We start from the raw sequence: 11,364 nt of genomic DNA on the forward strand, positions 1-11,364 counted from the left end.
GCCAAAATGGAACAAAATTCCTGACAATTCACAATCGCTTACATGTGCTTGAGTCCTACTTACCTGTCAGAGTATAGGTACATAGCGTTCTGGATTAGAATAATTACAATACTTCTCAGATACAACAGTCTTGTATTACAGGTAAGAAAGCCCTCAGACAGCCGGGCGTGGTGGCGCACGCCTTTAATCCCAGCACTCGGGAGGCAGAGGCAGGCGGATTTCTGAGTTCGAGGCCAGCCTGGTCTACAAAGTGAGTTCCAGGTCAGCCAGGACGACACAGAGAAACCCTGTCTTGGAAAAAAAAAAAAAAAAAAAAGAAAGCCCTCAGACAGGAGATGTGGGTGGGTGTGCAAGACAAAAACTAGGCTCCTTTTGTTTCTTCTGACTGTTTAGGAACCAGCTACAACTTTCTTCCTCCATCTGCAATCTGGTCTCCGTGCGGGTGACGTTTACCTGACGCTCCACCACTTACAAGTTTACAGCAGAGCAGTTTATGTCTGTGGCTTGCCTGAACTTCCTTTGGAAAACTCTTGGATGTTTGCAGATGAAAATGACCTCCATCACTTTTTAAATTGCACTTAAATGAAAAGATAAACATTTCACGGATTTACCTCTGAACCTTCTAAACTCCAGGAATCTCTGATGGTGGCAACCCACACACATTAAGCCATTTGGAGATTTAATATAAATAGGCACTACTTTGTAGTAACCCTGGCAATGAGGAAGCGCTCCAACACAGAGTCCATACAAAGCATTTGGGAATCCCTCAGTTAGAGCTCTGGCATTCCTTCTGCAAGAGGACACAAGGGAGACTTCCCGTCCTTTCCACTGCTTCCTGCATGTGGGATCAATATGGGCAATGCAAAGCTTAAACAGATTGCAATGGAGGAGAGGGGAGGCAGGCAATGTTTCGTTTTACATAGTTCTTCGTAAAAAGATTGAATCGGAGTGACTCTTCTTGGAGCTTTGCGGAGACGACTTCCCGCTTAAGTTACTGCGTGCCTGAATGGTCCATTTCACCAATATTTGCTTATGGAAATAAGGGGGAGTGGCAGGGAGCAGCGGAGAGGAATGGAGGAGGGGCTTGAGGCTTGGGAGCTCTGGCCGCAGCCCGGGAGTACCAGTAACCTTGTCTGATGTGATCATTAACCTTTTCAGGAAAAAGCAGCTGGCAGCCCTCTGAGGTCTGGCCATAGGATGTGGGGTGAGCCGGACAGATACTGCTATTTACAGACGATTTCTTTACTTGAAGAGCTCTTGTTCACTTGCGTGTAAGAAAAAAGAAAAACAAAAGAAAAGAAAAAGAAGAAAAGAAAAAAGAGAAAGAAAAGAAAAGATGCGATTCCAGCCCCTTTTTTGGGTATTTTTTATTTTTGCCATGAGTCTCCTTTTTATCAGTGAACAGAAACCAGGTAGGTTTTTGAAATAACTGGCTAGGGTAACTTGTTTGTTTGTCTGTTTGTGCTTCTGGGTCTCTAAGCTGAGAACTATTTGGGTATACTTACAGTTAATAGGACTGAGGAAAATATATAGGATTTCTGAAGTACATTTAGCTATCTCATTGTGGGATACTATTTGGACATTTGGAAATATTGTTATATATTTTACAATTATTTTTCTAAGAAAATAATTCTCAAAACTATTATCCATTCAAGTAAATAGACGGGAGAATGTTGGTCTGTTAATAAAACTAGATTTTTTCTTTAGGTAACATGCAAAATCTAAGCAGGTTTATCAAGAGAGCTTGCATGTTGCTGATTGGAGGAGGGCATTGTAAGTTGAGGTAGCCAAAATCATGATGTAACAATGTGAAATGATAAAACTGGTCCACTGACTGCCTGCCGTCTCTGGTTATTTAACTACACAAGACAAGGTTTTGTTTATTTGTTTATTATTGTTTATTATTGTTTGTTTTTTATCATTATGCAAATATAAGGCAAAACTGTAAAAGGTATGTGTCAGCGTTAAGTTTTCTGACACATACAGTTGAAGAGTCAATTTTCAACCAAAATATGACAATAGTCGTTATCCAAGGGTGTCAGTACAGACGGGATAAAATGTTCCTTTAGTTAGACGGAAGATGGGGTGTCTTGGCTGAAAAGTCAGCCCATGCTTTTAATTAGGACTTTGATTGCTCTGAGGTTATTCAAATCATTCTTTTTACATACGTAAGGGGAAAAGAAGTTACAAGGTCCTTCTTTACTGCCTATAGTAATCACTACTCAATCCAAAATATAAAATTCGGATCTCTAGTTTTCTAAAATATAGAGTATCCTGGACGATGTTCTTGTAAAACAACTCCCATTAATTCCCTAAAGAAGTGTGAGAATTGGGTGTAAGAAATATGTCCAGAAGGCTGCCACGGCCGAGGTCTTACTGCCAACGCGGGCATTAGGAATGTACCTGCGTGTCTATGTAGCCAAGTGATTTGTTTACCGCTTAATCTGGGATGAAGGAATAACAAACGACCTCAGAACGGTTTTGCTGTGCAGATGCTGCCCCTTTCTCCTTTTTAAAACTGACCTTATTTCTCCTTTCTTCAGTTAATTTTCCCAGGAGAAGAAAACTATACAGACACAACTGCTTTCGCAGGAGATGCATTCCACTTCATTCTCGAGTGCCCTTCCCATGAGGTATTCCTGTCCCCGTGCCCCCGCCCCGCCCCCGCCCCGTGCCTTCCCCCTCCCCCTTTGCCCCCGCCCTCCGCCTCGCGCCTCCCGCCTCCCCCCTGCGCCCCCGCCCTCGAGCTCCCCCCCCCCCAACTTCCCCTGACCCGACCCAGTTACACACAGGTAGCCCTAGTTTGTGACGGTATCATGACTTACAGTGATGTAAAAGTGTAAGAGTTGCACGCATCACGCCTGGAAGAGTGAAAGGAAGAAGAGGAGATAGATAATGTGAAGATACCGATGGCTGTGGAGTCCGGATGGTAGTTATATGAAGTCAAACACTGTACACATTTGAGAACTTTAACAGTTTAAAGAAAATCAAGCTCTGGGAGGATGTGATTATAAAAGTATCGCTACACATGGATTTAGCAAACACTGGCTAGGATATGCACAAATCCTCTTTAGAGCAGTGTGAGCCTGAAAGCATTTGGAGATTTTTAACCCAGCCTCTTGGCAATGACGGGACAGCCTTAACTCTTCAAACTTAATGTATAAAATCAACTTAATAATAGCAGCAGCTAGACAGCTTTCCAGCCTTGTTCACAGCAATAGACTTGATGGTTGCATCTTTCAGAAAAATTTTGCTCACCCCCCCTCTGTGTTCTTACACTAAAAGGCCAGTGATTTTTCCAACATACCTCCAGTAACACTACTATATGACTAACTTTGATTACTCCCAGGTGCTGCCCGTGTTAATCTAAGAGAGGAGAGGAGAGGAGAGGAGAGGAGAGGAGAGGAGAGGAGAGGAGAGGAGAGGAGAGGAGAGGAGAGGAGAGGAGAGGAGAGGAGAGGAGAGGAGAGGAGAGGAGAGGAGAGGAGAGGAGAGGAGAGGAGAGGAGAGGAGAGGAGAGGAGAGGAGAGGAGAGGAGAGGAGAGGAGAGGAGAGGAGAGAGAGAGAGAGAGAGAGAGAGAGAGAGGAACTAGACATCCATTTATAATTAATTTTAGCTCTTTGGTTCATTTAAAGTATGTCTTGAGGAAGAAAAATAGTAGAGATACCTCCCCCCCACCCCAAGCTGGTTAAGGCACACAGGCATTTGCTAAATGAGCTTATTCTGTTGGTCTGTAGACTGTAGCTTTTATGGGTCTATTCATTTGGTGTAAAGAATGGTTGCTACGTCTATTGTTTAATACGAGCTTTTCAAACCCAGGGAAAGCCTTAGAGAGGAAATGAAGAAAGAGCAAGTCAGTAATGAACATTTATCAGAGGAGGGGACGGGAAGCTTAGGCCTCTATGTGCATATCTGAGACACATTGCTCTTTACTATCAAAGTTCTGAGAAGTACGTTTGGTAGGGGACCTGGAAACTTACAGTAAGTACAAGGCAGGCTACTGAGCAGTGGATGAGAAGGGCTTTCACAGGACTGAATATGTTAAAGCCTTGTCCTTTGGTGTCTGCTGGTCTGCCTCACCTTGGAAGACAGCAGTAAAATGTGTTTGGGAGGAGTGAGGGAGTTGCAGATTCACCCCAGCGTTCCTTCATAAATAACAAAGGCAGTGGTGGAGGTGGGGGTGGGGGGTGTTTCACAGTAGCAAAAGAATTCCTGTATATACAAAGAAGAGGCCCGGAAAAACACAAACACAGGCCCATAGTTAGCCACCCTTTATCTCGGCTGTCTGCACAAATGCCCTACCATAAAAATCAGGGCGGTAGGGAAGCTTGATAAAGCCAAGCAATGTGACTGGTCAAAGTGAAGCGAAAGTTTGACCTAGACACCAAGTTTACAAACCAAAGGGAAATTTGAATAAAAGCAGTATACTTCTGTTAGTAGCAAGGATCCTCTGTAAAAGCGGGTGGCGCTGTAGCCTACTCACGTTACAGCATCCATTTACCCAGAGTTTACATTAGCTCTATATACAGTACACAAACGTCACCTGCAATTATTATAAGAGCCTACGTAAGATAAACATTAAGATAACTTCCCAAGGTCCTGCTCGGCCAGTGCCAATTGTAAGTCCCACCTTGGCTTTGAGGACAGTTCTCAAGGGACCTAGGCTGTCACAATTTCACATGTAAATGTTGTAACAAAGACTTGTTGACCTGGGTGACACAAGCCTCCGTGAACCCAGGTAGTAGATCACAAGTTGAAATCTTCCTTTCGTGTCTCCACATTTTCTGCATGCTTTAAGTGAAATCTCACATGCTCCTTTTACCCGGGATCCAGTAAGAACGCAAAGGGGTTGCTAAGGTAAACAAATTGACGGCAGACATGTTGCAGATTTGGGGATAACCTTTGGGGGTTGAGACTTTTAGCTCATCTAACAGAACACCCGTTATCTTTCTTCTGTTCATTAAAAGCGCCTATGGTGTTCCTTGCTGACGCTCAGCACGACATTGAGCCTTTAAAACAGATTCAATTAAAGGTGCTGTGTGCGGCGCATCTCCTTGATACATTTGTTTTTTCTCAAAGAAATACTTCCACAACACCCGCCAAGCCTGTACTTCATAGTGAGACCCTTTTCAGAATAACAAAATGAGAATCAAAACGATGGTATTCAGGTTCTCCTGACCTAGCTGCCGCACCCCTCCCCCTCAAATGTGTCCCAGTCTTCCTCATTCCATTCTTCCACCTTTGGCATAGAATTCCTCTCAAACTGGTGTGTCCATTGTGTCCACGCAGAGACTCTGACTAGGTGGATCACATCCTCTCCAGGAAGTGTTCTCTGAGACAAGTCCTTCTCCTCTCCTCCCTCATTCAGCATCTGTGTATCACACTTTCTGTCACTTCTAGTTCTCATGTGTGTATGTGTGTGTGTGTGTGTATGTGAGTATGTGTATGTGTGTGTGAGTATATGTGAATGAGTGTGTATGTGTGTGAGTATGTGTGTCTGAGTGTATGTGAGTGTGTATGTGTGTGTGTGTGTATGTGTGAGTGAATGTGTGTGTAAGTGTATATGAGTGTATATGTGTTTGTGTGTATTTGTGTGAATGAGTGTGTGTGAGTGTGGATGTGTGTGGTGTGGCTGGGAACCAGGGCCCCAGAATGCTAGGTAAATGTTCAACTGTGCTATATATCCAGTTCATTTCCTTTCCCTCCGGCCATCTCTCTGGGAGCCAAGACCTGTGCTTGCTAACAAAGTGCTGAGTCGCCAGGTCAAATCTCCAAGTTCTGTTTTGTTTTTGCCTTTCTTTGGGTTTTGTTGTCGTTTCATTGTGGTTTTGGGTTTTTTGTTTGTTTGTTTGTTTGTTTGTTTGTTTGTTTGTTTGTTTTTGATTCATTGAACTCTCCTATGAGATTCGGGAGATGACTTTGAGGTTAAGAGCCTGTGTAGTATCAGATCTCCTGGAACTAGGCTTACAGAGTTTGTGAACCACATGCAGTTGCTGAGAATTGAACTCAGGTAGTCTGCGAGAGCAGCCAGTGCTCTTAACCACTGAGACATCTCTATAGCCACTAATTTTTATTTTTAGTTATGGCTAGGTGTGTGTGTGTGTGTATGTGTGTGTGTGTGTGTGTAAAACTGTGGGTTTGTGCGTGAGCCGGAACTGAGCCTAAAGGCCAGGTTGTGAGTGAGCCTCCTGCTGTGGGTGCTAGGAACCAAACTCCGTCCCTCCTAAACAGCAGTACATGCTCTGTGACTGAGTCCTTTCTCCTGCTATGATTTCTTATTATTTTATTTTTTAAATGTATTTATTTTTATGTGTGTTAATGTTTTGCCTGCATATATGCCTGTGTGGGGATATCGGATTCCCTTGAGCTAGAGTTACAAACAATTGTGAGCTGCCATGTGGATGCTGGGATCCCTGGTCCTCTAGAAGAGCAGCCAGTGCTCTTAAACTCTGAGCCATCTCTCTAGCCTATTTATTATTATTATTATGATTATTTCCAACATTTCAAAAAAATAAAAATAACAACAACAAAAATTTCAAGTGGTTCAGGCTGGCATTGAACTTCTAATCCTCTTACCTCCTCCTGCCAAGTGCAGAGAATACGGGCATTGCCACCATCATCTCATAGAATTTTAAAGCTATTTGTCACACTTCACTTTGTTTCTTTAGATTTTTAATGGTATTAGGTTAGAAGCCACCCTGAAGACAAGATTTGTCACTTTTTTTTAAGATTTGTTTTATTTATATGAGTACACTGTAGCTGTCTTCAGACAAACCTGAAACCAGAAGAGGGCATCCCATTATTACAGATGGTTGTGAGCCATCAGGTGGTTGCTGGGAATTGAACTCAGAACCGCTAGAAGAGCAGTCAGTGCTCTTAAACACTGAGCCATCTCTCCACCCAAGATTTGTCACTTTAACTGTGGGATACAAACTTTTTCTTAATATAAATGATCAGAAGAGCTTGCTTAGGGGTTCCCATGTGCACTGTACAACCTGTAGCATATCCATACAATTCTGTGAATTTAACACAGAAAAAGCTTTGTTGTCGCTGTTGTTGTTGTTGTTGTTGTTGTTTGAGACAGGGTCTGAAGATCCAGCCTTGGCTGGCTTGGCACTCATTGTGTAGACCAGGCTGGCTTTCAGCTCACAAAATCCGCTGGCCTCTGCCTCTTACAGAGTGCAGGGACTGTGAGCATGTGTCAGCACGAACAGCTGGAAATGACTAATTTTACAGTCAGTCCAGTGCTCATGCCCAGAGAAAATCCTTAACAAATCTAATATACAGTTAAATTAAACGTTTTTGGCAGAAAGTGAATATATATACATATTTTTATATATATATACATAAATATATATAATTGCAATACATGCTTATAATAAACATGTCGATGTTTTATATTTGCATATGACATATGTGTACAAAAACTATCTGCCACTAAGGCAAATAATGAAAATTCTTTATAAGGCAGGTTACCCTCCCCTGCTAGTCCACTGCTCTTGTGGAGACCCAGTCGGCCTTAAACTCACAGTGCTGCAGGAGTACAAGCTTGAGCTACTTTGGGTTTATTACTTTTTTTCATTTTGCTTTGAGGAGTGAGAGTGTGTGTGTATGTGTGTGTGTGTCTGCGTGTGTGAGTGTGTGTCTATGTGTATGTGTCTGTGTTCGTGAGCATGTGTCTGTGTGTATGTGTGACTGTGTGTGTGAGTGTGTATGTGTCTGTGTGTGTACCTGTGTGTCTGTGTGCCTATGTGTATCTGTGTATGTCTTTGTGTGTCTGTGTGTGTGTACCTGTGTCTGTGTCTGTGTGTGTGCCTGCGTGTGTGTACCTGTGTGTGCGTCTGTGTGCCTATGTGTTTCTGTGTGTGTGTGTGTACATATGTGTGTCTGTGTGCCTGTGTGTGTATGTGTGTCTGTGTATGTGAGTGTATGTCTGTGTGTATGTGTGCCTGTGTGTATGTATGTGAGTATGTGTGTATGTGTGACTGTGTGTGTGAGTGTGTATGTGTCTGTGTGTGTCTGTGTGCCTGTGTGCCTGTCTGTCTGTCTGTGTGCCTATGTGTATCTGGGTGTGTATGTGTGTCTGTGTGTGAGTGTGTGTCTGTGAGCATATGTCTTTGTGTGTCTGTGTGTGTGAGCATGTGTGTGTGTGTGTCTGTGTGTGTGTGTGTCTGAGTGTGTGTGTGTGCCTGTGTGTGTACCTGTGTGTGTGTCTGTGTGCCTATGTGTTTCTGTGTGTGTGTGTATATATATGTGTGTTTGTGTGCCTGTGTGTGTATGTGTGTCTGTGTGTGTCTGAGTGTGTGTCTGTGTGTCTGTGTGTATGAGTGTGTGTGTGTGTGCCTGTGTGTGTACCTGTGTGTGTGTCTGTGTGCCTATGTGTTTCTGTGTGTGTGTGTATATATATGTGTGTTTGTGTGCCTGTGTGTGTATGTGTGTCTGTGTGTGTTTGAGTGTGTGTCTGTGTGTCTGTGTGTATGAGTGTGTCTGTGTGTGTGTTCCTGTGTGTATGTACCTGTGTGTGTGTCTGTGTGCCTATGTGTTTCTATGTGTGTGTGTGTGTATGTGTGTATGTGTGCCTGTGTGTGTATGTGTGTCTGTGTGTGTCTGAGTGTGTGTCTGTGTATGTGAGTGTGTGAGTGTGTTTGTGTGCATTCACGTGTGTGCCTGTGTGTTGGGAGGCAGAGGGTATTGCTGTATCTTCCAGCTGGTCTCAGACTCACAGGACACATATTCACTGTATAGCCTTGAACTTCTGACTCTCTGGTCTCTGTCTTTCAGGTGCTTCAGTCTTCGAGTGCCAGGGTTTACAGCAGGCACCGCTGCACCTTTCTCTATACCTTTTTTCTCTGTTGCCCAGTTGACCTTGAATTCCTGGTGTGAGTGGCACTCCTGCCTCAGCCTCGGGTTGTGGGTTCATGCTGCTGCCAGAACCATGGGTATATAGCCTGTGTCCAGCTCCTATGGTCTTAGTTACTTTTTTAATTAGTCAACTATTAAAACCAGGCGAACTGTGTTAGAACTGGACACAAATGTGTGGAATGTTACTGCAGTCAGAGAATTCCACAAAGTCAGTTGGAAACAATTTCATCTCTGGTCTGTTGTGTTTGGCAAGCTATTGCAGCTCTCTGGTCAAGCTGCCTCTTTGCCCTCCACAGGAACCATTCCTTACCTTTTCTGCTCCCTTACCTTTAAAAAAAAAAATCTAGTTTCATATTGTACATCACAGGGAAAAACAGTTATCAGGTGTCCATAATCCCACCCAATCCCCCTCCACCCTATTCATCCTTACCCTGTTTTTGGTGCTATGAAAGGAATCGCCTCCATCGGGGCCACAGGTACCTGAGCCTCTCACTTTGTCTGCCTCTTTTTTCTCTTTCTTTTGTCTGGATGTGAGCACAGGAGTTTAAGTGCTAACAAGCCTGCATCCTAAAACAAACATATCCACATGTGTATGTGCCTCTGGCTTAAGGGCATTTTGGCATCTCATGACTGGTCTGCAGTCACCCTTTTCAACTCATCCTGGTGTAGCCTCCTCTAATCTGTGTAAATCCCCTGTAAATGGTTATTACTGGGCCAGTGGGATGGCTCAGCAGCTAAAGGCACCTGCTGCCATGCATGCCTGACTTGAGTTAAAGCCCTAAGACCCACGGGGTGATGGAGAGACCAGACTCCTTTGAGCTGTGCCCTGGCCTCTGCTCTCAGGAGCATCCTCGCCTGCTATATTTGCTTTCTCCCTTGTTGAGAGATACTTGGATTACTTGTTTGTTAGATTAGACACCTGTAGCAGGGTAGGGAGATGGGTCAGGAGTTAAGGGAACTGGCTGTTCTTAAAAGTATACCCAAGCAGGCTCATAGCCATCTGTAACTTCACCCCTAAGGGAGTTAACGCCCCCTTCTGGCCTCCACGGGCAAAGCACCCACATGCATGAACTACACATAAAAATTAAAAGTAGTCGAAGATAATAAATAAAAATTAAGCCTCGGTAAATCGATGTATCGAACAGCAGCTCGTACTATACCATGTTTGTTTCTCCCTTGCCTTCCAAATAGAAAACCTCTAATTTCCTCGGCTCTACCAGAAGAAGGGTGAAAGCAAAGATACCCAATCACCGGGAAAACAACCTCAGGATGGCAACAGGATGGCAGCTCAGGAGTTACTACGCAACAGGGGCTGTTTCAAAGTACCTTGGATGGCTTTTCAGACTGCTCTTCCGGGATTCTCTTTGACAAGAAAATGATAGAAAGGGAAAACAGACGAGGTTAAAGCACACTCATTTGTCTGAGTAACAATCTCTCCTGCTGTTCTGCACACTCTTTGCGTATAATGAAGGAATTACACATAGTGGTGGGCTTCACAAAGGCATTTACATACAAGTACACCATGTCCTATGGCCGTCTTTCCACACATGTGCATCATATACACTGACTCTTTACAGGCACGCATGTCATGTACAGTGACTATATTTACACACACATACCTTCCCCTTTCTCTCCCCTCACCCTCCTGCAGGTCCCTTTTATTCACCTGGGCAGTTTTGTTTCTATTTTAATGGTTTGTACACATGAATGATTTTATTGCACATTATTATTCTTACATGGATTAAAAAGAAAACTAATATATTTATGAGTTTATTGTGTGTGAATGGGTGCCTCTGTGTCATGGTATTGGGTGCAGCTCAGAGGAAAAATTTCAAAAGGCAGTTTCCTTCTACCATGTGGAGCCTGTGGATCAAAGTAATGTTGTCAGGCTTGGCAACAACTCTTTACCTCCTGAGCAATCTCCCTGGCTCAAGAAGGAGTGAGGATGCTCAGTAGAGCACTTGCCTAGTGTGCGCAAAGCCCTAGTTTAATTACCAGCACTGAATAAAAAAAAAAAAAAAAAAAAAAAACAATGGCAAAACACCTACCATACCAACATTGACTCGGGTGGAGCAGTAGAAGCAGGAGAATCAGAAGATCCAAGGTTATTTCTGGCTATATAGTTGGCCGGGAGGCGGGGGGAGCTATCCTGTGCTACAGGAAACCCTGTCTTAAGTAACTAGTAGTTAGGCTGAGTGAGGTAGCACACTCCTCAGCTCTGGAGACTGAGGCTGGTAGACCTGAGTTCAAGGTCAGCTTAGTCTACATAGGGAGTTCTAGACCACCCTGGGCTCATAGTAAGACTTATGTTAAAGAAGAAAACAAAATATTAAAACTTAATTTTGTTTATATTCCTATAATTATTCAATTTTATATGTTTGGGTTGTTTCATGTGAGATCTAAAATCATTTGCAGCCTAAATATGGTGGTGTAGACCTATAATCCTGGTACTCAGGAGATAGAGGCAGGAGAACCAGGAACTATCAGCCTATAAAAAAAAA

The 11,364-nt window shown here is 43.5% G+C and overlaps 1 protein-coding gene across 1 annotated transcript; it reads left to right on the top strand.

Moving 5' to 3' along the window:
* The first annotated feature begins 1,091 nt into the window (after window positions 1-1,091).
* On the top strand, window positions 1,092-10,973 carry Apela (apelin receptor early endogenous ligand). Its single transcript, XM_029480913.2, has 3 exons — window positions 1,092-1,412; window positions 2,544-2,633; window positions 10,055-10,973. Exons 1-2 carry the CDS (start codon window positions 1,337-1,339, stop codon window positions 2,630-2,632), a joined length of 165 nt encoding a protein of 54 aa, XP_029336773.1. The 5' UTR covers window positions 1,092-1,336; the 3' UTR covers window position 2,633; window positions 10,055-10,973.
* The last annotated feature ends 391 nt before the right edge of the window (window positions 10,974-11,364 follow it).

The sequence above is a fragment of the Mus caroli genome, unplaced genomic scaffold (assembly GCF_978045245.1).
Source record: "Mus caroli unplaced genomic scaffold, Mus_caroli_1 scaffold_10, whole genome shotgun sequence".
Lineage (NCBI taxonomy): Eukaryota > Metazoa > Chordata > Mammalia > Rodentia > Muridae > Mus > Mus caroli.

What these genes read in the sequence shown, in the direction of transcription:
- Apela (XM_029480913.2), top strand. Translation starts at nt 1,337, where the DNA reads ATGCGATTCCAGCCCCTTTTTTGGGTATTTTTTATTTTTGCCATGAGT. An exon ending in TATCAGTGAACAGAAACCAG is followed by an intron (nt 1,413 to 2,543) that starts GTAGGTTTTTGA and finishes TCCTTTCTTCAG; the next exon opens with TTAATTTTCCCAGGAGAAGA.